Below are 27,386 nucleotides of genomic sequence, written 5' to 3' on the forward strand. Positions count from 1 at the left end.
ATAGTATTGGGATTTCCAACCACGAGATACGTAGGGATAAACAGTTCGAGCTTCTTGCGTTTACAATGACTTCAGAAATTGTGGAGAAAATGTCATTTTCTGTTAATGTGAGAGTTCAGTTTTACCTCGCAACAGAATTGTGTACCAAATCTACATGTAAGATATTCTTCAAATATTTTGTATTTTATTTACAGCTGCCTCTTTTGACGAGAGCAACATCGGACAGTGATGAACAAACTCCAGGATATATGTTCGCACAGATTGAAGGTATCCTTTAAAGAGAGATTTTTTACTACCAGCATAAACAATCGCATCGCTTCAACTACTTACGGGTAAGACTGAAGACTAGGTCCGGACCAATTAAAAGAAATTGACCCGGTTGTACTGTGGACGTAGGAAGTACCTTTCCTTTCAGTGTACTGATGTATGCGAGGCCTTCTTTTTCTTTTTTTTAAAAAAAGAAGGAAAAAACTTCATTGATCAGTTCTACTGATAAGTACCTTTTATCACATGTGACATTTCTCCACATTTTCAACAGGTTACCGAAGCCATCTGTTGCCAGTTTGCTCGTTATATACAACCTAAACCCACACCTTCCACAGAAAGGTACAAGTATTTAATCAATGCACTACTAACTATTTTCAATGCAAAATAGAAAGCTCCGTGAAATTGCTATTAACTGTCATATTTCCTTTTTTTCTCCCTCCCAGTCATAATATGGATTGTTAAATTGTAAAGCAGGTAATAAAACTCACTCACTCACTGGTCATACCTGACTCGAGAGTCTATTACCACAGCAACGTATTTCCACCATCTGTCCCTGTCTTGGGCTATTTGCTTGTGTGGCAGTACCATAACCTTTCTCCTGGGATGAAAGGCTGCAACCATTAATACCTTTTCCAAGATAAATTTACACTTTATGTAGGTAATTTGCACCTCAAAGTTTTTATTTCTTCTCCATGGATTTTAATACCTACTCCAATTTTTTCTTTTGTTTCCTTTACTGCTAGCTCAATATACAGATTGAATAACATCGGAGAGAGGCTACAACCCTGTCTCACTTCCTTCCCAACCACTGCTTCCCTTTGATGTCCCTCGACTCTTATAACTGCCAACTGATTTCTGTACAAATTGTAAATAGCCTTTCACTTCCTGTATTTTACCCCTGCCACCTTCAGAATTTGAAAGAGAGTATTCCAGTCAACATTGTCAAAAGCTTTCTCTAAGTCTACAAATGCTAGAAACGTAGGTTTGCCTTTCCTTAATCTAGCTTCTAAGAAAATTCGTAGGGTCAGTATTGACTCATGTGTACCAATTTTTCTACGGAATCCAAACTGATCTTCCCTGAGGTCGGCTCCTACAAGTTTTTACATTTGTCTGTAAAGAATTCGCATTAGTATTTTGCAGCTGTGTCTTATTAAACTGATAATTTAGTAATTTTCACATCTGTCAACACCTGCTTTCTTTGGGATTGGAATTATTATATTCTTCTTGAAGTATGAAGGAATTTTGCCTATCTCATACATCTTGCTCACCAGATGGTAGAGTTTTGTTAGGACTGATTCTCCCAAGGCTGTCAGTAGTTCTAATGGAATGTTGTCTACTCCCGGGGCCTTGTTTTGACTTACGTCTTTCAGTGCTCTGTCAAACTCTTCACGCAGTATCATATCTCCCATTTCATCTTCATCTACCTCCTCTTCCATTTCCATAATATTGTCCTCAAGAACATCGCCCTTGTATAGACCCTCTATAGACTCCTTCCACCTTTCTACTTTCCCTTCTTTGCTTAGAACTGGGCTTCCAACTGAGTTCTTGATATTCATGCAAGTGGTTCTCTTTTCTCCAAAGGTATCTTTAATTTTCCTGTAGTCAGTATCTATCTTACCCCTGACGAGATAAGCCTCTATATCCTTACATTTGTCCTCTAGCCATCCCTGCTTAGCTATTTTGCACTTCCTGTCAATCTCATTTTTGAGATGTTTGTATTCCTTTTTCCCTAATTCACTTGTTGCATTTTTGTATTTTCTCCTTTCATCAATTAAATTCAGTATCTTTTCTGTTACCCAAGGATTTCTACCAGCCCTTGTCATTTTACGTACTTGATCCTCTGCTGTCTTCACTATTTCATTCCTCAAAGCTATCCATTCTTCTTCTACTGTATTTCTTTCCTCCATTTCTGTCAATTTTTCCCTTATGCTCTCCCTGAAACACTGTACAACCAATGGTTATTTCAGTCTACTCGTTCCCATCTCCATAAATTCCCACCTTTTTGCAGTTTCTTCAGTTTTAATCTACAGTACATAACCAATAGATTGTGGTCAGAGTCCACATCTGCCCCTGGAATTGTCTTACAATTTAAAATCTGGTTCCTGAATCTCTGTCTTATCATTATATAATCTATCTGAAACCTTCTAGTGTCTCCAGGCTTCTTCCATGTATACAACCTTCTTTCATGATTCTTGAACCAAGAATATTGCCAACTTCCCTTCATCTAGACATGCTCTTAACTTTAGCCCTACTTATGTACAAATGAATTAAAAATATCACATAAAGCCATAAAGACTGTTTAGAATAAGTACTGAGAGGCCAACTTTCTTTGTTACTGTATTGTGCTATTCAGCACAGAACAAAGATGTGCCATTTATCTCTAAAATTCATCTTCATTAATTGGAGTAGTATCTGTAATGTCATGAGGATCGTTATATTTTTGTTTCTTTGTAGTTGGTTTTTGCCTTAGGCAGTGAAGTAAAGTGGTCACAATTTGAAGTAATCACAAGAAACATTTTATTTTACTAGTGCATGCATATAATTTTCAAAACACACAAATATGAATGAGAATAAAGAACAAACTTGGAAATGAATACCAAAGAACATATGTATCCATACAGACATAGATTTTCATGTATTACTCTAGAATCAGTGCCTAATTACAAGAAACTTTGTGGTATCAGAAAACGTCTTCCGAGATTGTCCTAAATGCTTTCTCCGACAATTATTTTGAGCAGTTAGTCCACGAACCCATGCGAATTGTAAATGGTTGCGAAAACACACTTGACCTCTTAGCCACAAACAATCCAGAGCTGATAGAGAGCATCCTGACTGATACAGGGATTAGTGATCACAAGGTCGTTGTAGCTAGGCTCAATACCATTTCTTCCAAATCCATCAGAAACAGACGCAAAATAATTTTATTTAAAAAAGCGGATAAAGTGTCACTAGAAGCCTTCCTAAAAGACAATTTCCATTCCTTCCGAACTGACTATGCGAATGTAGATGAGACGTGGCTCAAATTCAACGATATAGTAGCAACAGCAATTGAGATATTCATACCTCATAAATTGGTAAGAGATGGAACGGATCCCCCGTGGTACACAAAAAAGGTCCGGACGCTGTTGCAGAGGCAACGGAAAAAGCTTGCGAAGTTCAGAACAACGCGAAATCCCGAAGATGGGCTAAAATTTACAGACGCGCGAAATTTGGCACGTACTTCGATGCAAGATGCCTTTAATAGGTTCCACAACGAAACATTGTCTCGAAATTTGGTAGAAAATCCGAAGAAATTCTGGTCGTATGTAAAGTACACAAGCGGCAAGACGTAGTCAATACCTTCGCTCCGCAGTGCCGATGGTACTGTTATCGACGACTGTGCCGCTAAAGCGGAGTTATTGAACGCAGTTTTCCGAAATTCCTTCACCAGGGAAGACGAATGGAATATTCCAGAATTTGAAACACGAACATCTGCTAGCATGAGTTTCTTAGAAGTAGATACCTTATGGGTTGCGAAGCAACTTAAATCGCTTGATACGGGCAAGTCCTCAGGTCCAGATTGTATACCGATTATGTTCCTTTCAGATTACGCTGATACTATAGCTCCCTACTTAGCACTCATATACAACCGCTCGCTCACCGATAGATCTGTACCTACAGATTGGAAAATTGCTCTGGTCGCACCAGTGTTCAAGAAGGGTAGTAGGAGTAATCCATTTAACTACAGACCTATATCACTGACGTCGGTTTGCAGTAGGGTTTTGGAGCATATACTGTATTCAAACATTATGAATCACCTTGAAGGGAACGATCTATTGACACGTAATCAGCATGGCTTCAGAAAACATCGCTCTTGTGCAACGCAGCTAGCTCTTTATTCGCACGAAGTAATGGCCGCTATCGACAGGGGATCTCAAGTTGATTCCGTATTTCTAGATTTCCGGAAAGCTTTTGACACAGTTCCTCACAAGCGACTTCTAATCAAGCTGCGGAGCTATGGGGTATCGTCTCAGTTGTGCGACTGGATTCGTGATTTCCTGTCAGGAAGGTCGCAGTTCATAGTAATAGACGGCAAATCATCGAGTAAAACTGAAGTGATATCAGGTGTTCCCCAGGGAAGCGTCCTGGGACCTCTGCTGTTCCTGATCTATATAAATGACCTGGGTGACAATCTGAGCAGTTCTCTTCGATTGTTCGCAGATGATGCTGTAATTTACCGTCTAGTAAGATCATCCAAAGACCAGTATCAGTTGCAAAGCGATTTAGAAAAGATTGCTGTATGGTGTGTCAGGTGGCAGTTGACGCTAAATAACGAAAAGTGTGAGATGATCCACATGAGTTCCAAAAGAAATCTGTTGGAATTCGATTACTCGATAAATAGTACAATTCTCAAGGCTGTCAATTCAACTAAGTACCTGGGTGTTAAAATTATGAACAACTTCAGTTGGAAGGACCACATAGATAATATTGTCGGGAAGGCGAGCCAAAGGCTGCGTTTCATTGGCAGGACACTTAGAAGATGCAACAAGTCCACTAAAGAGACAGCTTACACTACACTCATTCGTCCTCTGTTAGAATATTGCTGCGCGGTGTGGGATCCTTACCAGATGGGATTGATGGAGGACATCGAAAGGGTGCAAAAAAGGGCAGCTCGTTTTGTATTATCACGTTATAGGGGAGAGAGTGTGGCAGATATGATACACGAGTTGGGATGGAAGTCATTACAGCATAGACGTTTTTCATCGCGGCGAGACCTTTTTACGAAATTTCAGTCACCAACTTTCTCTTCCAAATGCGAAAATATTTTGTTGAGCCCAACCTACATAGGTAGGAATGATCATCGAAATAAAATAAGAGAAATCAGAGCTCGAACAGAAAGGTTTAGGTGTTCGTTTTCCCCGCTCGCTGTTCAGGAGTGGAATAGTAGAGAGATAGTATGATTGTGGTTCGATGAACCCTCTGCCAAGCACTTAAATGTGAATTGCAGAGTAGTCATGTAGATGTAGATGTAGATGTATCAGTCCGTAGCACCAGTTAACATATCAGCGAGTGTCTGATCCATCTAGATTTGTTCTATTATAACTTCAGCTGAGTTTGTCTTTTCTCCATTAAAACGAGTCTGATAGCAATATTTTTTGTTCTTCAACTGTGGCCACTTGTTTTGCTTAAGTCACCCACACCTTCATTATCTCAATATCGGGGCATGGAGATACTTCCCATTTTAATCTCTTTAGCCAGAGTGTCTCTTGTCAGGTTGAGGACAAGGCCATGTATTCAGCTTCAGTAGATGATAAAGCTACAGAGGGCCAATTCTTGCTGCTCCAGGCAATTACAGCCTCTTGAGATTTAAACAGAAAACCAGCAACTGACTTCCTGTCCTCTGTTTCTCCTGTTCAGTTGGCATTACTATATTATATCATGTTTTGGTTCTCTTTCCTGTACAATTGCAACCTGAAGTCCTTAGTCCCTTTTGTAACTGCCTGCCAGTGAGGCATGCCTGGATTATTGTTGAAGCAACTTGCAACTGTGATTGTGTGTATGAAGTCAGGTGTGCTTCCCAACTGCGCATGCATCACATTCCATATAGATTTTCTGTAGGTAATGTTTCACATGGCTTTTCTCTTTTTGCCTGTCCTGGGGCTCAAACCATGTGGAAATATTTGATAGTTGTTCAGATGTGTTGACACTGGATTGCAAATTTTGATGTTGTATTTATTTAAGATTTGTTCTCCGTAGTGAGGTAGATCCATCTGTAACAGTCCCCTTTTACAACCTCTTGTGATTCTGATGTCCAAGAAATTTGACACTTCTCCTGACACTCTTAATTTAAATTGCTCTTTGAGTTTCTTTTTTTTTTTTTTTTAGGCTTCTTTGTCTTGTGAAAATTAACATGTCATCAACATGTAAACAATAGTTAAATGAAAACAAGACACATAGAAAAAAGTAAGTAAATTGTTCATTATTTCAGAAGTAATCATCATAGCTGTGAAAACATTGACCCTACTGGGAGACAAGACAGCCAGTCAAGAATGACATTTTCACTCTGCAGCGGAGTGTGCGCTGATATGAAGACAGCCAGTCTCTTCATGGAAAAATGTTTGCAGACATGCGCACTTTCACCCAAAGCATATTATCAGCCATGAATGGATTTCTTCAGGGCTCCAAAAGTATGGAAATTGCATGGGGACGTAATAGAAGATGTTTAAGGGCTTCCATTGAAACTGCTGCACACACTTGAAACTTGGCAACATGTGGATGTTTTCATTTGACTGTACCTTATTAAGTGATATTTGTCTAGGTCGGGTTTAGTAGCTGACCAAACAGAATCATGTGGCCAGGATAATGGCTATGTGTGTGAGTTGTTCTCCTGTGAATATGTGTGCGTTTTCTTCTTCAGAAGATGGCCTTTTGGTCAAAGGCTAAAATATATAGCAGTCTTTTTGTTGTGCGTGTCTGCAACTCAACATCTCTTCTGTATGATGAGTAGTAGCCTCTCTTTTTCATAATATTGTAGTTATTCCATCCTGGGCTTTCCAGTGTTTGTTTTAGTTGCCCCTTTCATATCCTTTGCCACATTACTCTATAATCTTAATCTGTGGTAGAGAGCGACATTTAGAGTTTTTCGTATGTTTTTCCTTGGTAAATGTATGTTCAAACTATCTCTTGTTTCATCTATGTTCAAACTATCTCTTGTTTCATCATTATATAAAGAACTGTTGGTGACATACTTGTTAACATTTTTCCTGCTGTGCACAACAGATTAGGGATGATTTAATTTGGGAAGTAAGGATATCCAATTTTGGAAATATTTCCTCATAATGAGCCAATCTAAAAAAAATTTATATGTTTATGGACCTTTTCTGACATTTGAAAATTATGTCCAAGTTTGTGCAAGAGAAGTATCTTATAGGTAAGAATTGAGACGAATAGTATGTCACAACAAGGCGTTGACCAATTTAGTTACTTACTGATGGCAGGACCCTGAGGGTGCAACAGGGTAATGACATTCTTTTTGCTGGTGTTTTCATGCGTTTATTTCATGTCAATTGTCAGTATTTATTATAAAATTACAAGTTCTATAGATTTACCCAGTGCTTGATTTGTAAAATCAGAGGTTCCAGTACTGTTACCTTCGGGGGGGGGGGGGGGGGGGGGGGCTGTTAATGAAATTTAGACTTCTAAATACATAATTTTAATGCTTGTAAAAGTGTGAATACAACATTTGTACTGTTGAAAAATTGGTACATACTGTAACAAATCGAGCAATGGGTTTATCATTTAGGTTTGTGTGATGGGGTTGTTTTTCCCTCCTGAAATTAATGGAATAGGGCCTATGTTTTCTTTGAGGTCATTGTTAATTTATTAAATACAACCCAGTTGTACACAGTTTGTGGGTTTCATTTGCCTTCTCAACTAGCAGTTCTAGTGTTTCATGAGTGACTATAATTTTGCTGTCTTTTGCAAAGAGAATTTTTCCTCCATGTCTAACATTGCCTGGAAAGTCATTGATGTCAGTTAGACCGTCAGCGAGAGCACACCACTAGTTCCTGCTACTACTAAGGCGAGTACACTGTTCGCTTATCACATATTTTTTACCAGCTTCAAGCAGGACTAGTGCAGTAATGAATAGGAACTGTGATTGTTGTGTACGGATACAAGCTGAGCTGGCAACCCTTCGCTCACAGCTTCAGGCTACGTTGGCTTCCGTCACACAGCTTGAGGGTGCTGCCAAGGGGTGTCACTGTGGGGGATCGGACACGGGGATGCCAGGGACGTCGAGCACGTCCCACGCGTCCTCCGATCGGTCCACTACTGTGACCTCCCCGGGTACCGCCTGCACTGAGGTTGACCCCTCACCCGTGGTTGAGTGGGAGATCATTCCAAAATCTGGCAGGCAGCGAAAACCTTTCCATGGGGCTGATTGTAGGGCCTCCCCGGTTTGTTTGACAAACAGGTTTCGGGCGTTATCTGTGGCTGACAATGTTTCTGAGCCAGGCGCAGTTCTCCACCCGTTCCAGACTAAGCTTCTGGACCCGCAAGGTCTGGGTATTCACAGAGGGTGGGTTTGCTGGTAGTTGGGAGCTCCAGCATTAGGAGCATAATGGGGGTCCTTAGGAACATGGCTGCCAAGGATGAGAAGGAAGCCAGTGTGTACTCTGTGTGCGTTCCAGGGGGAGTCATTCTGGATGTTGAAAGGGTGCTTCCAGATACTATGAAGAGTACAGGGTGCAGCCAACTGCAGGTGGTGGCTCATGTCGGTACCAATGACGTGTGTCCCTTTGGATTGGAGCAGATTCTGTCTGGTTTCGGGGAGCTAGCAGAAATGGTAAAGACTGCCAGTCTTGCTTCCGAAATTAAGGCGGAGCTCACCATGTGCAGCATCGTCAATAGAACTGACTGTACTCCTTTGGTGCAGAGCTGAGTGGAGGGTCTGAATCAGAGGCTCAGGCAGTTCTGTGACTGTGTAGGCTGCAGATTCCTTGACTTGCACCATTGGGTGGTGTGTTTCCGGGTTCTGCTTAATAATTCAGGAGTCCAGTACACACAGGAGGTGGCTACACGGGTAGCAGGGGCTGTGAGGAAGGAACTGGGCGTTTTTTAGGTTAGAGGGTCTCAGGGAGACACAGAAGGGGCATCTGTCAGAAAGTGGGCAGGTAAAACACAGTATGATAGTTGTAGAAACGATTGGCATTGTAGTTGTAAATTGTCGTAGCTGTGTTGGGAAAGAACCAAACTCCAAGCTCTAATAGAAAGCTCTGAAGCTCAAATAGTTGTAGGTACAGAGAGCTGGCTTAAGCCAGAAATAAGTTCAGCCAAAATGTTTTCAAACCATCTAACAGTGTTCAAAAAGGATAGATTAAATGCAGTTGGTGGTGGAGTACTTATTGCTGTCAGAAGTAGTTTGTCTTGTAGTGAAATTGAAGTAGATTGTTCATGTGAAATAGTATGGGTAGAGGTTATACCTGACAATCGGACTAAACTATTAATTGGGTCGTTTTACCGACCCTCCCCCCAATTCAGAAGACATAGTTTGCTGAACAGTTCAAAGGAAACTTGAGTCTCATTTCAAATAAGTACCTCACTCATACAATTATAGTCAGTGGTGACTTCAATCTACCCTCCATATGCTGGAAAAATTATACATTTAAAGTTGGCGGCAGGCATAAAACATAATCCGAAATTGTACTGAATGCTTCCTCAGAAAATTATTTTGAACAATTAGTTCATGAGCCCAATCGAAGCGTAATGGTTGCGAAAGCATACTTGACCTTTTAGCAACAAATAATCTTGGACAAATAGTGAGTGTTGTAATGAATACAGGGATTAGCGACCACAAGGCAGATGTTGCTAGGCTGAATACCGTAACACCTACAACCATCAAAAAGAAACGCAAAGTATATCTGTTTAAAACAAGCTGATAAAAATGCTCTTCACGCCATTTTGAGAGACTGTCTTCACTCCTTCCGATCTGATCATGTAAGTGTAGAAAAGTTTTGGAATGTTTTCAGAGAGATAGTATCAACAGCAATTGAGAGATATATACAACATAAATTAATAAGTGATGGTACTGATCCCCCTTGGTATCCAAAACAGGTCAGATTGTTGTTGCAGAAGCAACGAAAAAAAGCATGCCAAATTTAAAAGAACGTAAAATCCCCAAGATTGGCAAAGTTTTACAGAAGTTCGAAATATGGCATGTACTTCAATGCGAGATGCCTTTAAGAATTTCCACAACGAAATTCTGTCTCGAAATCTGGCAGAAAACCCAAAGAGATTCTGGTCATACATAAAGCACACCAGTGGCAAGACACAATCAATACCTTCACTGCGCAATAACAACAGTGAAGTCACTGATGACAGTGCCACTAAAGCAGAGTTATTAAACATGGTTTTCCGAAACTCCTTCAACAAAGAAGACAAAGAAAATATTCCTGACTTCCAATCAAGAACAACTGCCAAGATGAGAAACATAGAAGTAGATATCTTCGGTGTAACAGTGCAGCTTAAATCACTTAATAAAGGCAAGGCCTCCGGTCCAGATTGTATACCAGTCAGGTTCCTCTCAGAGTATGCTAATAAAATAGCTCCATATTTAGCAATTACATACAACCACTCACTCACAGAAAGACACATACCTAAAGAGTGCAAAATTGCTCAAGTCACACCAATACCCAAAAAGAGAAGTAGGAGTAATCCGCTGAATTACAGGCCTATGTCACTAATCGATTTGCAGTAGGGTTTTAGAACATATACTGTATTTGAACATTATGAAGTACATGATTTATTGACATATAGTAAGCATGGATTCAGAAAATATCGTTGTTGTGAAACACAACTAGCTCTTTATACTCATGAAGTATTAAGTGCTATCGACAGGAAATGTCAGATTGGTTCCATATTTTTAGATTTCCAGAAGGCTTTTGACACCGTTCTCACAAGCATCTTGTAACCAAAATGCGTGCCTACGGAGTATCGCCTCAGTTGTGTGACTGACTGGATTCGTGATTTCCTATCAGAAAGGTCACAGTTTATAGTAAAGATGGAAAGTCATCGAGTAAAACAGAAGTAATATCCGGCATTCCCCAAGGAAGTGTTATAGGCCCTCTATTGTTCCTGATCTATATTAACGACATAGGACACAATCTGAGTAGCCGTTTTAGATTGTTTGCAGATGATGCTGTCATTTACCGTCTTGTAAAGTCATCAGATGATCAAAACGACTTGCAAAATGATTTAGATAAGATATCTGTATGGTGCAAAAAGTGGCAATAGGCCCTGAATAAAGAAAAGTGCAAAATTATTCACATGAGTACTAAGAGAGATGGGCTAAATTTCGTTTACGCGATAAGTCACACAAATCTGAGGGCTGTAAATTCAACTAAATACTTAGGGATTACAATTACAAATAACCTAAATTGGAACAATCACATAGATAATATTGTGGGTAATCAGCAAACCAAAGACTGTAATTCATTGGCAGAACACTTAGAAGGTGCAACAGGTCTACCAAACAGACTGCTTACACTACGCTTGTCCGCCCTATTCTGGAGTACTGCTGTGTGATGTGGGATCCGCATCAGGTGGGACTGACAGATGACATCAAAAAAGTACAAAGAAGGGCAGCTCGTTTTGTATTATCGTGAAGTAGGGGAGATAGTGTAACAGACATGATACATGAAATGGAGTGACAATCATTAAAACAAAGGCGTTTTTCATTGCGACGGGATCTTCTCATGAAATTTCAATTACCAGTTTTCTCCTCCAATTGTGAAAACATTCTGTTGGCACCCGGCCACATATGGAGAAATGAGCATCACGATAAAATAAGAGAAATCAGGGCTCGCACAGAAAAATTTAAGTGCTCATTTTTCCTGCGTGCCGCTCGAGAGTGAAATGGTAGAGAGACAGCATGAAGGTGGTTCATTGAACCCTCTGCCAGGCACTTTATTGTGAATAGCAGAGTAATCACGTAGATGATGTAATTTGAGAACAGAATTAGTCCTAATATACCCCCTGCAGAACTCCTACGTAAGTTAGTTTTGGGTTTGATAATTGTTTCACTATAAATTTAACATAATCTGAAGTGTGGCCATCTCTACCGTTTACACTCTGTTTTTCAGGTATGCTTGGAACCACTCATTAACAGTTCCTTTTGTGCCTGGTGCTTCTAGTTTGCTTAGTATTGTAGTATTTTAAAGCCAACAGTGTCAAAAGCCATGGACAGGTCTGGATCTATACATGTAACATGCTCTTCCCTGTTGAGAACTTTAATTACTACTTTTCTGAACTCTGTTATGTATGATACTCTATGTCTGCTACCTCAAAATGTAAACAGTGCTTCTTGAGATTGGTTATATTCATTCAGTTTATGCATGAGGCTGTGCTTCATCATAGGAAAACTGGCCTGTTGTTTTCAGTATTTTCTGCATCATCTTTCTTTAGTGGTAGCACCACTAGCAACTCTAGAAAAATGTCTGAACTAAAATACTTGTTCATTGTTTTTGTTAAAGGAGTTTGTATGCTATCCATGACTTCTTACTCTATTATGGTTTACATGATAGTGCTGGCTGCATAATTTATTGGGGCAGTACACCTGTTTTAAGGAAATTCTGATGCAGCTGCTCAGCAACATTCGAAAAAAGTCATTTAAACAATATTCTAGTTCTTGTTGATTTTCTATTAATGTGCTCCCATCTTTGATTTGTGTGTTATGGTATTTGTGCATGCTTATCCCAGTTTCTTTTTTTTTTATGACTTCTCATACTACTTTGCTTTTATGCTTTGTATTAAATATTATTTTGTCATTAAATTACCTTCCTAACCCATTTGGATAGCTAGAGCGTATTAACATGCCACTTCCGTCATACAGGAAGAGGAGCCTGCTTCAGTTGAAATCCACCTCGCAAATGAGAGAGGAGGGCTGGTGAGCTGGATTTACTCTAGATGTAGAGAGAGAGGGTGCGTGAATTCCACCTCAGGGGCAGTGGTGGCGTCAGGAAGGGCATCTGGTCACCATCTACCATTAACAGTGCCACAACCAATACAACAGTGCTGACCCTGTCGAGCAATGGAAAAAGACAAAGAGGATGAGAAGATTAATTTAGCTTCTTGAGGCTCTTTTTGTAACTGGGATAATTAGTTAGGAATACTGCACTAACACAGTGTTTTTTTATAAAGAGCAGTGATGTTTCTGTTACCCACAGTTTCCATTTGTTTTCCGTAGATACTACTAATAAAGTGGCTACTTTTGGAAAGACTTCCTGAAAATGACTTTGAACTATGTGCAGGATTTTTTTTTCTGCATGCATTTCATCCCAGGTTTTCCACTTAAACTGCTCAGTGAGTTGTTAAATTCGCACTTCTAACTGTTTATATACTACCAGAAGATTCCAAAGCAGTTTTTGAGAAGATTATTTTATAATTTTCTGTGGTTTTCTAAACCTAACATTAGCTTTATTGTATGACAGTAATGGTCTGAGAGGCCAAGATCTTTTATATATATGTTGCAGTCAACATTGCTGATATTTGATGATAGTGGACTACTCCTGCTCCTCCTCCTCCCAAAGTCATGGCTGTTGTAATAGACTGATCTGTAAATTAACTCAAGGTCTAGCTTAGGGCCGGTGGTGATAATATGGCTACAGTGTAGGTGAAGCTGGTAAATATCAGTGTGAAATAAAGATTGTGGCAGCAGGTTGATTTATAGCATAGCCTGAGTCTACATTCATGCCATATTTAATGCACTTATAAAAACTGAAACTGCCAAGTAAATTTAGGCGGCCTATATTTGATAAGGGGCAAGGCTTCAAGAAGTATTATGATGAATATTGAGTGCATATTTCATACATAAATTACAACAAATGCTATAGGGGATTCACTACACAACTTTTGTCGATATCTGTAAGAACATTGTCTAAGACCGATGCTGAATTTTTGATTACCTTTGCAGCAGAGTTTACCAGTTTTAAGATGCCAAAATAATTCAGTATGTTTATGAATTTATCCTTAACACTTGGGTTTATATTAAAAACGAAATAAAAGAATCTTATTAATGTTCTGCAAAATTATATTTATTTAGTCATGAAGCAACTATCAGCTTCTTAGATAATATTCAGGTGATAACTGAATCTCGCAAACACAGGTAAATATGATGTGCAACTTACACAGATATTATGTGTGCAGAAGATACAAAAATGAAAAAGGGTGTTTACAAAGGAATGTTACATTTGTTGTCATGTAGAGGTAATTACATTAACTAAAGAGGGGGAATGAAGTTTTTATGTGGAGATATATTTAACAACATGTAATAGGATTCGATTTCAGTTTCAATCTGGTATTTGTAACGAAAACTTAATTTAATGAAGGGGGAAAACGACACTGAGTCTGATCATTTAATATTAAGATGGCTTTTTGTGCAATGTTTGTTGGTTTCCAGTAATGTCGTATTGTAAAATGTGAATTTTCATGACCAGAATTGTCACAGTTAATAAAATAGTGAGTTGCAAACCAGGTTGGGAACCAGATGTTCATCGAAGCTACGATCCCTCTTGAAAATGTCCTCCGCAGATGGGAAAGAAACGTTGGGATTTGAAGTGAAATCCCTTAGACCACAGCATAATAGCCTAGAATATTTTATTTCCAGTAAGGTCACCTTTCTACATTTCTTAATAGAATGTAAAAATTCACATTCTACATCTTAGTGGTGGTTTTCTGTTAAAAGATAACCAGCAAAGGTCGAATCTTTTATCCTTGTTCTGCATCTTTCTCATGTTCAGATAGACTAGTGGTCACAAATCTGCCTGGCTAACCTATTTATACTTTTTCACACTGCTTGCATTGATTTTATACACGCCACTCTGTGCCAAGAGTTGCAATTTGTCCTTATTGTTAAATAAAAATAATTGTGAGCCTAACTTTTTTGCAAGGTTGTCTGAAATGTTGTCAGTATATGGTATTTTACACCAAGCTTTGTAAGTACTGGCTGATTTTTTTATCATATCTGTAGCTGTGTTTTAAGGTAAATGCTAAACAAGTGTTTAATTTTTTATACATATTTAGCTTTGTTGGTTCAGTGGCTGACATTTCAAAATGTCTGTCTACACTATCTGTTATCAGATCTCGTCTAGCTTTAAAATGTGTCCAATTTCTTATATAACTGACGAGCCTCACCTGTTGCAGTACTTCTCCAGCAGCAGATTTTCGTTTCACATGGCAAAAGCACCACATGCTGTATTTCTCTCTCTCTACATCAGTACAGTATTATGCTTACCACTGCATTGTTCAAAGACTCTAATACAACTTCAGGTTGTTGTATTTTATTTTCAGTCTTATGCAGGCTGATGATGAATTGCTAATTCTGTGTGCATTTGTGTGGTGTTTTCTTTATGATGTCTTTTTCTATCCTGTTACTGGTGAATGAGTCGTTGTGGAAAAGACAACAGAGTCATGAGGTGAAGTCAGTGATGGGGAAAAAATAAACATTAAGAAAAGTGTGAATATTGCATCAGTTAGTATGTTGACGCCATAGTTTGGTGGCATAGTTGGCAGACTGAAGAGCAGGAATAAAACTGAATATGACTTGTGATATATTTTTTGTTTTACTATGTTGGTTTTTTGATTTGTACAAAACACATAATTAATAGAACGATCATTCTCAGCACTCGAAAGGACTCAGCCTGTAGTTTCTTTACCACTTAATAACTCATCCAAATGCCTTGTACTTCAGTGATAATCTACATCTGACAAGGAAGCCAGTCTAGTCACCTCCCCCCAGGGAGCTAGAGTGCCATTGTGGTCATTAAGGGTTCATGGTGCGTGGTCAGATTAGTCGTCTCATGTGGCCCATTCATCTCCACCCATACATTTTCATTGGAACTGAGTTGTGCAGAATGTCGCCAGTGCAAATCTCATTCTGTTGCGCAACCCACTTGTATTGAAGACACTGTTGGAAACAGATTAATCCTACAGGATATAATTTTTGCAATAAACTTTCAACACTCAAAGCAAGTTGATTCAGATATCATCTTAAATCGTGTAGTGTCATTGGATATTAAAGAATGAGTGTTGCGATGACTGACATAATGCACCGCCAAATGCGATAATAACATCCATTGTGATAAGTTACTCAAGTATGATGTTACCTATCTCATAATGTGACCTGGAAAAGCAGTTTTTAGTCTCTCTAAGTGTGTCCATACAAGGTTTCGGTCACTAGGCCTTAGTTTTAGGAACAAAATTGAGATCAACAGTTATCACATGAATCTATCTAGAGTATCTCCTGGTGTATCGATTATTCAAGCAACTTAAGAGAATATAGCAAGCTGATGTCTTTGACAACAGCTGATATTTCAGGTGATGAACACTCCATCATTTTCAAGGCAAAAATGCAATGAGACAACACTGTGAAAGGAAATCTAGACCCTTGTTCAGCTGGGCTACACCACTAAACCATAATATGGCATATGCATAAAGTCAACACACACAGTGAAAATAACTAGCATTAATGCACAATCTAAGATGATGAATGTCAGATATTATCAGTGGTGAATATTAATTACCAAAAGGTGAGGTAGCATTAATTCTGCTCCTCTGGCATATCTCCAAGGTGAGTGCAGGATTTAAGCAAACTCTTCCATATCGGTTCATAAGGTCACTTGCTAATTTAATCTCAACTGCTTCCTTAATAACACTATCCCAATAGCAAGAAGTGCAGTCCAAAATGCCTGTGTTGTTAAATTCCATACGATGACTGATACCATTGCAATGTTCTGCAATAGTGGATTTGCACAGCTGTTGTAAGCATTGTGACACTTATGATCTATACACTGTTCCTCCATGGTCCTGATGGCCTGACCAATAGATGACATTCACAACTATAGGATAGAGTAAACACAAGTACTTCTACATAAACTTCTATATCTGCAGGGTGTCCCAGAGGGAAATGTCAATATTCAGGCATATGATGGGAATGCTCATTTCAAGCAAAACTCTTCATATGGGCATATACCCTGTTCCAAATGGTTTTCAAGTTAGAACAACGTTAATGCACATTTGTTTTTGGGGTAGTGGTACACACATATGTGTCTTACCCACCCAACCTCTGCGACATTTTATTGTAGCCCAACCTGTCTCATCTTAATCGGTAATATATTCATAGGTGCAGTTGTTTTAGAAGAGCAAATGCTAGGGCAGAATTACTGGCCTTTTTTTCTTTTTTAAACACCATGAGTATGTTTCAAGCGAGCTGCATTGCACTTCCAGTATGATGCCGCCCCTCCACATTTTACAAGATATTTGATGGACCATCTCAGCTCCATTATCCTAGTTGTTGGATTGGTCATGGTATACTACAATTAACTGCCCACCAAAATCACCAGACCTTAGGCCATTAGATTTTTGTTTGTGAGATTGGATGAATCTGAGGTGTACACAGGAAAGGTGAGTACACTAGATGAACTGCTTGGTTGCATAGTGGATGCTGCTGCCCTCATTAGGGAATGTATAGAATCACTTGCACAAGCAACACATGTTCTCCCAGGAGTGCGCAAAAGCGTCGAAGTTGATGATGGGATATTTGAACAGTTATTTCAAACTTTACAATAGCTGTAACGTAACATGTATGATAATGCTTAGAGGTGAATGTGTTAAAAGAAGTATTTTTCAGTTGATAGTGGTATGTCCATTTGTACAAGTTATAAAGACTTTTTCCTATACCATTTGTGTATGGAGTGCAGGAAGAATGATAGTTTAAGTGCCTCTGTGCTTGCTGTAAATTAGCCTAATCCTGTCTTCACAATCTTCATGGAAGATAAGTACGGGGTTGTAAAACATTCCTAGATTCATCACTTGAAGTTGGTTCTGTAAACTTTATACATAGGTTTTCATAGTATCCCTCAGTTAAGTTCTTTCAACATCTTTGTGTCTCTCTCCCATGCATCAAACAAACCTGTGACCATTTATTTTGCCCTCCTTTGTATCTGTTCAGTATCCCCTGTGAGTCCAATTTGATATAGGTCCCACACATTAAAGCAATATTCTAGAACTGTCTCCTTTGTAGACTGACCACATTTCCCTGTGTTTGCCACCTGCTTTCCCAACAACTGAGACTGTTTCATTGTTCCATTTCATATCCTTACAGATTGTTACTCCCACGTATTTGTATAAGTTAATTGATTCTAACTGTGATTAATTGATACTACAGCCGTCATATACTACATCTTTCCATTTTGTGAAGCACAAAGTTTTATAGTTATGAACATTGAAAGCAAGTTGCCAATTTTTGCACCACTTTGAAAACTTATCGAGAGCTGACTGAATGCTTGTGCAGCTTCTTTCATGGCAGTATTTCATTATTTATAAATGAACCATCTGTGGAAACTCTGAGGTTGCTGTTAATATCACTGTAGTGTGTCGTATGATAGAAGTGGGACTTGGATTTCACCTGATTGGTGTTTTGGTGTCCTTGCTTGTTAACTGGACAAATGAAATGAATGGAAGTTCACCCAGAGGACATCAGTTGAAATGAAGAATGCAGAGAAGAGGTTGCCAAAGATGTTAGAAAGCTCAAGGATGTAAAAAATATTATAAACACTTATAGTAAATGCAGCAACAGTGAATTTCTTGGAAGCTTATAGAGGGCACTAACTCTGTATTCAAAAACCTCTTCTGTAAAATGGTTCCTGTGTAGAACTAATCCACAATATTTAACAACTTTTGCAATAGTGAGGCATTCCTAATATCTGTTCAGAAGTCTGTAGATAAGACTAGAGGAAGGACATACAATTTTTGTGATGAGAACAAAGTATGTAAGGTGTGTGCTTGGTATAGTCAGTTTGGTCTATAATCACTACTTTGTATATGCAGATCTCAATACTTCAGCTAACCATTCAGGATTGTCAAGTATACTGAGCATTACGTCAGATGCAGTTGCAGAAATTGCAAAATACTTCCCTGTGGAGGCTGCCAGTCATTGTCCTGTGATGTGATGTATCTGCAAAAGGTAACCCGAGAAAAACTTTATATACTGTGGCAGAAATAATCATGCAGATATGGAAATTTTAAAGGTCAGTTACCCTTTGTTGGGAAACTGGGACTGAGAGTTGAGCATTGGGTTATTTGCTGTGTCTCCAAGCACACGATTTCTTCTGGCTACACAGTCAACTTTGTTTTCCATTCATGCCCAGTAAGTTATCATTGTCAAAAGTACTTTATCATATGCGTCGACAAGCTGGAGGAACTTTCATGTTGGGGTACTAGCTGAGCAGTGCATGAGATGTGGCGCAGGCCTCCCTCGGATTGGCACCTAGCAACAGATTCAATCTTTGTTGTATGTTGCTTTTTTGCTAGCAGACGGTGACCAATCAGGGCAATAGTGTCGCGGGATAAACAGAGGTACCCATGCTGCATCATATTGCACGTCACCGGTAAACATCTGCATCGTGGAAATGATGTAGCCTTTTTGCACCATCAGCCGACATGAAGATGTCGGCAGAAGAAAGTGCTGACATCATTATGAGTTACACATTGATTAAATTCAAAGAGAAGAACATTCACAGTAGGATGAGACAATTTATATAATAGACAGCACTTTCTAGCAGTATAAATGAAACTACTAACTACTTGTTACCAGAGAATGGTGGGGAAAAAGTAAACTTTCTTCTGCTGACTCATTCATATGACACCACATTGACAAGTGCTATACTAAAAACATGTCAAAAAATTGTTTTTCTTTAACGAGCATCAAAGAAATCACTTTTCAGCCACCTCCTCACAGTGAATTGTTAGGGGAGTATTTGGCAAGGAAACTAGACAAACCCTCGTCATGTGTGAAACTTAAGGTAAGTGTAACAGGTAGGTTAGTGTATATCAATGAAAAACATCAGTTTTGAAAAATATAATTGGATAGATAAAAAATCTATTCACTGAGTGGCAGGAGGAAAAAACACATAAAAGTTAAGGAAATGTGCAAGCTTTTGGAGGCAGTGGTTCCTTTGCCTGGCAGAAGGGTTTGAGGGGGGGAAAGGGTGAAGGAAAACAACTGGTGAGGTTTAGGAAATGAAGAGAATTATGGAAAAGTCACCCAGAACTCTGGGTCAGAGGAGATTCACCGGACTGAATGAGAAGTGAGTAGTTAAAAATGGTTTAAATACCTGCAAATATCTTGGCTTCTGTGTCCCTGATGACTGCATACATGAGCTAAAATGTGCTGGTTCAATAAATACAGGATGCCATAATGGATTTCACTACAGTGATGTAGACCACATCTGAAGTAAAGTAAGTATGTAGATTTATTCACTTCAAAACCTGTATCTTATGAGCTCATGATCAATCTTCGTTGTAATAAGCCTTGTTGTTACTACTACAGCTAACCGATGGTAGCACATACTACAGTGGCGATATTAAATAGTCCAGATGCAGTAATTTGGTAGATATGCGTGTGTGAGATCCATTGATTGTTCAACACTAATACTCAACAAAGTACAAACATAAAGTGACATATCATTCTGCCTTTTGCAATATTAAATCAAACTGTTTAACACACCACACTGTTCTAATATGCTGTTTTTGACAATGTCCAACACACGAGTTGCTCTATTGTAAATCCAAGCCTGAATAATGCACCAAGAACTTACCTCAACTGTATGCACAGATCTGTCCTCTAGTGGGTCCAACACTTATGTGTCCTAACAGTACTCGAGGCCAAGTATTTATACTCTTCTACAATGTACTACTGGTTATAATAATGCAGAACATAATTTATAATATGAAATAGTTTAACAACATTATCGAACACATTATAATATTCCCTACTTTGCTAGAACAAGTTTAAGACATTTTCAACACATAAAAATCACATTAATATTGAAATTGCAGAAATAAGCATCTAACATTGCCAAACGATCAATTACCTATTTTGTTAATTAGGTTTGAGATGTATTTCCTACCATTTACAGATGTTGAGAACAAAATATATTATTCTTTTATCTAAACATTTTCCATATATTAATTTCTTGAATTTGATTTTGATTGTTTATGGTACAAAGGGTATTGTAACTACTATTGCTTGGCATTGCTATTATTCTTCTAAAAGCCTTTTTCCTATTATCGAAAAGTAATAGAATGCAGGGGTGGTGACCATAAGCCTGGAATGTTACAACCTGAGGCCTTAAAGGTGGAAGATAGGACAGAGGTAAGTGACAAAGTATTGTGCAAGAGTTAATAAAAGTGGGGTGCTAAGTGTGTTAAACATAATAGGTATTGGGGGAGGGGAGGCAAATAGAGAGGTCAAGAAAGAAAAGATGGAGTGAAAAAAATGTTGAGCATGGAGAAATTAATGTAAATTAAGGCCAGGTAGGTGGCAAGAACCAAGGACATTTAATGGCAGTTTCCATCAGCAGAGTTCTGAGAAACTGTTGTCAGATGGAAGAATCAGATGGGATGTGTGGTGAAGCAGGCACCAGTGTCAGGTCTCTCATGTTGTAGAGCATGCCCTGAAACAGGATATTGCATGCCCTGAAACAGGATATTGTGTGTTGCCCGTGTACACCATCTATCCATGCAATACAACAGTCACTCCCCGTTCAAAGGAAAGAAGATTAGGGTTTAATGATATGCTGATGATGAGGTCTTTAGGCTGATTACTAGCTCACATTAGGGAAGAGTGGGGAGGAAAATTACTATGTTCTTTTCAAAGGAACCGTATTGGCATTTGTTGTAAGTGATTTATGGAAACCATGGAAAACCTAAATCTGGCTGGTCAAATGGGGTCTTGTACCTCTGTCCTCCTCACAAATGTCAGTCCCATTTGCCTCAGCATCACCTGCTTGTTGAGATGCAGTTATTTACAACATTGCCCTTGGGTAGATTTTCAGCAAAGTTGTTCAATCTGTGGGAAATTAATTTCTAACAGAAGTATTGTAACATGTATAGTTGGGATGGCACATTAATACAATTACTTTTATTTGCAAAGTGATGTCAGTCCATGAACAACAGGTGCGCTGTACCAATATGTGCAAAACTGCAATTTTTTCAGGGGGTAGTATCTCATTTTCTATTGATCATGGAGATATGGAGTCAAGCTTTTTGGATAGCCCTTGGCCTAGCGACCATTTGTATACCTAATGGAAGAACGGGTATACTTTAGCTATCCTACAGTACAGAGTCAGAATTTAAATATTACACATTCCACCAGTCCAGGCAAATTGAGCAGATGGTTGGTTCTTTTGTATACGGTGTAGTCTGGGGTGGATCTTAGGTGGCTCTTAAAAGCACTCATGGGCCGTTCTGAGAAAATCCCACGAAACCTTGATTTTTGGGCATCAAAAGTGCCAGTTGTGGGGACGGTCACTTGTATCATTTAAGTTCATGGCAAATTGTAGAAATTTTTATTACATGTTCTTAAGATGACATTCTCAGGGAACCTTGAAACTTTTATAGGAATCGTTATCCATTACTGAGATCCAGAGGTTCAAAGTTACACACTACTTTTGTAAATAGTACCTGGTCTGAAGTGTAAATATAGTTTTAATTGGCATAATGGACACATGGCAAGAGTTCTGTAGTCACCCCAAGAGTTCTGAGGTCACCAAACTATGGTTTTTTATCACCATTTTTTTCACCAATAAAACTGACGTGCTGCTGTGTAATGGGCACTTCATGCCTATTAAGCTGCCTTGACCTAGAAATTACCTGATGGTGCCACCTAGTGGCATAAACACCTTACAAAAAATTATTTTGTTGAACGAAATACTTTGTACCTGCAAAACAAACCACTGCATTTTTTGGTGTACTGTAAGTGTAGCCTAAAAAGTTGCACATTTTTATGTAAAATAGTGTAAAGTGAACTTGAGTTGGATGGGAGATGATTTTGTGTTAACCTTATATTATGCATACTTATTTGTTGTTTATGTGTGTCAAAATGTGTAAATGTGCTGAATTATATAAGTAAACTGCCACCAGCCGCGGTGGCCGTGCGATTCTAGGCGCTTCAGTCCGGAAGGAACCCCGCGACTGCTACGGTCCCAGGTTCGAATCCTGCCTCGGGCATGGATGTGTGTGATGTCCTTAGGTTAGTTAGGTTTAAGTAGTTCTAAGTTCTAGCAGACTCAGATGTTAAGTCCCATAGTGCTCAGAGCCATTTGAACCATTTTGAAGTAAACTGCCAACAATTTACTGATCTATAGATATCATTTTATATAAGTAGCACACCCAGCTGTAGCAGGGAAAAGAAGGGAACCAGAGGAAAAATGCTCATGTCAGAGCACAAATAAGGTGAATATGTCCCTCTTCGAAAGATTCTGACAAAAAGATGGGGAACTAGCTGCCTAAATTTTCATTCTGCCTTCCTCACCAAAACATTTTGCATGTGAACAATTCACACTTTTTTGTGCTGAAAGGGAGCAGCAGAGACACAGCGATAGTGGAAAAGAAAGAAGACAGTGCCAGTGGGAAGGAAAGGGAGAGGAGAGTGATGATGGGAAGGAGAAAGTGGCAGTCAAAGAGAAAGAGAGGTGGATGGAGATGCAAGCAGTGGGAGCAAAAGAGAGAGAGAGGAGTTACTGGAAATGGAAAATTCAGATGAGTGGAGACCGTACATAGACTTGGAGGGTATAGACTCTCCCAGACCTAGGTGAGGTCACATTATGGGATGAAATTTTAAGCACATGGGTATAGGGAAAAAATAAGTTTAACCAACCAAAATTTTTGAGCTGTCCAGATACCTGTGGTGGAGGCAGTGGCAGTGGCAGTGGCAGTGGAAAAAAAAGACAAAAGAAGTGAGATGGGAGACTGTGGCAGTGGGATATTCTGTAAATCAATGGGAGAAAAAGGAGGCAGCTGGAGAGAAATGTATATAGACAGTGACAGTGAGAGGGAAATTATGAGTATGAAGTCTTAAGTACAGACAGAGACTGGGTAAAATGATTTAGAATGTTCTTTGATAAAAGAATTTGAATACATTCATTTGCCAAAATTCTTGGTGAAGAAGGGGGAATGAGGATTGAGGTGCAGCCTCCCAACTTTTCTGTCAGAGTCTTTTGAAGAGGAACGTATTTGCCTTTTTGTGCTCCAACGGGAGCATTTTTCCAATGGTGTGATGTGTGTTCCAATATCATGCAGCCCTACTCAACCCCCCTACATCACCACTCTTTCCTGTTCCTTTCATGTACACTCAAAATATTGATGCATTGTGATTGAACTATCCAAATGCAGCGGAAATTGGTAGATGTGATGTGCATGTATAGACAAACAAATTATTACAATTTCAGAAAAAAATGGATGAGTGATTCAAGAGAAAGAGCTTCACAAGCTGAACAAGTCAGTCAAACGTTGGCCTTTACGCAAGCACTGATTGATAGAGTTGCTGGATGTTCTTTTGAGGAATACTGTGCCAAATTCTGTCCAATTGACATGTTAGATCATTGAAACCCGGAGCTGGTTTGAGGACCCTAGCCATAGTGCTCCAAACATTCTCAAGTGGGGAGAGATCCAACGACCATGTTGGCCAAGGTAGGGTTCGACAATCGCAAAGACAAGTAGTAGAAAATCTTGCCATGCGAGAAGGGCAACAAAACAGGATTCATAAAAGCATCAATTTACTGCAAATGACAGCCAAAGGGGTCCTGCTATGAAAAGAAATAGCACCCCAGATGATCACGTGTGTTGGCGGGTGATAGTCAGGGTGGTACCCCCGTTGTCTGGGACGTCACTAGACACATCTTCACACTCTTCGTTGGGGCTCAGTTAATAGTGGAACTCATCACTAAAGACATTTAACTCCAGTCAATGAAATTAAGGCCAAAGATGTGTCTAGGGACTACCTGGACAGTGATGGGATACCAAGCTGACTGTCACCTGCTATATGGCCCGACAGCCAGGAGTGATGGTCTTGGGTGCCATTTCTTTTAACAGTGGTTCCCCTTTGACTGACATCCATGGCACCCTTACAGCACAGCAATGTTGTTGTTGTTGTTGTTGTCTTCAGTCCTGAGACTGGTTTGATGCAGCTCTCCATGCTACTCTATCCTGTGCAAGCTGCTTCATCTCCCAGTACCTATTGCAACCTACATCCTTCTGAATCTGCTTAGTGTACTCATCTCTCGGTCTCCCTCTACAATTTTTACCTTCCACGCTGCCCTCCAACGCTAAATTTGTGATCCCTTGATGCCTCAAAACATGTCCTACCAACCAATCCCTTCTTCTAGTCAAGTTGTGCCACAAACTTCTCTTCTCCCCAATCCTATTCAATACCTCCTCATTAGTTACGTGATCTATCCACCTTATCTTCAGTATTCTTCTGTAGCACCACATTTCGAAAGCTTCTATTCTCTTCTTGTCCAAACTAGTTATCGTCCATGTTTCACTTCCATACATGGCTACACTCCAAACAAATACTTTCAGAAACGACTTCCTGATACATAAATCGATATTCGATGTTAACAAATTTCTCTTCTTCAGAAACGCTTTCCTTGCCATTGCCAGTCTACATTTTATATCCTCTCTACTTCGACCATCATCAGTTATTTTACTTCCTAAATAGCAAAACTCCTTTACTACTTTAAGTGTCTCATTTCCTAATCTAATTCCCTCAGCATCACCCGATTTAATTTGACTACATTCCATTATCCTCGTTTTGCTTTTGTTAATGTTCATCTTATATCCTCCTTTCAAGACACTGTCCATTCCGTTCAACTGCTCTTCCAAGTCCTTTGCTGTCTCTGACAGAATTACAATGTCATCGGCGAACCTCAAAGTTTTTACTTCGTCTCCATGAATTTTAATACCTACTCCAAATTTTTCTTTTGTTTCCTTTACTGCTTGCTCAATATACAGATTGAATAACATCGGGGAGAGGCTACAACCCTGTCTCACTCCTTTCCCAACCACTGCTTCCCTTTCATGCCCCTCGACTCTTATGACTGCCATCTGGTTTCTGTACAAATTATAAATAGCCTTTCGCTCCCTGTATTTTACCCCTACCACCTTTAGAATTTGAAAAAGAGTATTCCAGTCAACATTGTCAAAAGCTTTCTCTAAGTCTACAAATGCTAGAAACGTAGGTTTGCCTTTTCTTAATCTTTCTTCTAAGGTAAGTCGTAAGGTCAGTATTGCCTCACGTGTTCCAACATTTCGACGGAATCCAAACTGATCCTCCCCGAGGTCTGCATCTACCAGTTTTTCCATTAGCACAGCAATATGTCAGCAATATTCTATGCCCCATTCTGTTGCCCTTCATGACAAGCTATCTTATGCTTAAATTTCAGTAAGATTATGACCGTCTGCACACAGCATGAATGCTTTGGATACCTGACCAATTGTGAATTTGTGGAGCATTATGGGCAGGGTCCCCCAACCATCTTGGGATTTCAAAGTTCCAACATGCCAGTTGGACAGAATTTGGGAAGATATCCCTCAGTAGGAAACTCTTTCAATCAATTCCGAACTGAATAACTGCTTGCATAAGCCTGGGAGTTGAATGTAGGCCCTTAAACTGTTAGCAACAGAAATTTTTTCTCATGTGTCATGGCCTGACTCAGAGATTCAGTTTGTTTCAGAACAGTGGCTCTCCTGCATACTTTGCATCCCTAGCACATTTGGGAAAGTAGGTGTGACAGAACGACCTGGATGCAGCCTGTAGGTTGTTTCAAGAATGAATGTGCCACTCTGCAGTGGAGAATGGCACTATAATTCAGTAATGTAACAGAACTGTTGTAATAGTATGTGACAAGTCAAAACTGTTCACTGGACTGGTACTCCAGTTTTTGCAGTTAGCTCATTACCAATTACACCACCTGAATGTTTCTTATGAACCAAATCAAAGCTTCAGTTTTTGCAGTTAGCTCATTACCAATTACACCACCTGAATGTTTCTTATGAACCAAATCAAAGCTTCAGTACGTCATGGGCTCCTTCCCTTTCCTTCAAGATTGTGCAGAGGCTCTCAAATGGTGCTTTGAGCCTATTATCCATGAGGGGTGCAATATATAGAGAAGTTATACATATCACAGCTTCTCAGTAGTTACTGAGAATGAAATCTCTTACTCCATTACAGTACATCATCGTTTAAGAAACAGTAGCATATAACACACTTACCGGATTTTGGCCAGTTGGCAAACTTGACTTAAAGCATGTACTGTTACAGCAGGGTTGGTGAATTTCCAGATCTTTACAATGACAGTAAAAGTGAAAAAATATCACATAAGTTAAAAAATGTAAAAAGAAATATTTAATTTACTCATGCTTAACTGTAGCACTGAAAGCAGCATAAAGCTGTTCAAGGAAACTGCTGTTGTCTATGGAAAGATTGCAACACTGGAAGTCGATAACAAAGTGCCCAGGAGAACTGCAAAGGTGCAGCAGATGTTAATAATACTCAAAAAGAAAAATCCATGTTCATGTGTTATTTCAAGGGCACGACAATTTATTTTTTTATGGAATGCTGTACATTGCCATTAACTGAAGCCTGGACTTGAGAACTACTTTCTAGCACAAGAGATACATAATAAACAACAACAATGTGCTGTGCCTGTGCACAATTTTGAATTTAGACACCAAATCGACATACAGTCAGTTCTGCGGTATTGTTTCTTCGGTCATGATATGCTGTATTCATTGTATATCCT

General features: G+C 39.3%; 1 protein-coding gene across 3 annotated transcripts in view; it reads left to right on the forward strand.

The window, feature by feature from the left end:
- Positions 1-23: 23 nt before the first annotated feature.
- LOC126327183 (AP-4 complex accessory subunit Tepsin-like) overlaps positions 24-27,386 on the forward strand; it is a 97,316-nt gene continuing 69,953 nt past the window's right edge. The window contains exons 1-3 of one of the 3 annotated variants that reach the window (XM_049995837.1): positions 24-107; positions 195-267; positions 19,513-19,604. In XM_049995837.1, coding sequence (XP_049851794.1) covers positions 66-107; positions 195-267; positions 19,513-19,604 — 207 coding nt within the window. In that variant the 5' untranslated portion in view covers positions 24-65. Of the gene's footprint in view, positions 108-194; positions 333-19,512; positions 19,605-20,879; positions 20,957-27,386 lie in introns of those variants that run through there. The other 2 variants (XM_049995845.1, XM_049995852.1) reach the window with 2 other exon arrangements.

The sequence above is a fragment of the Schistocerca gregaria genome, chromosome 2 (assembly GCF_023897955.1).
Source record: "Schistocerca gregaria isolate iqSchGreg1 chromosome 2, iqSchGreg1.2, whole genome shotgun sequence".
In the NCBI taxonomy this organism is placed as follows: domain Eukaryota; kingdom Metazoa; phylum Arthropoda; class Insecta; order Orthoptera; family Acrididae; genus Schistocerca; species Schistocerca gregaria.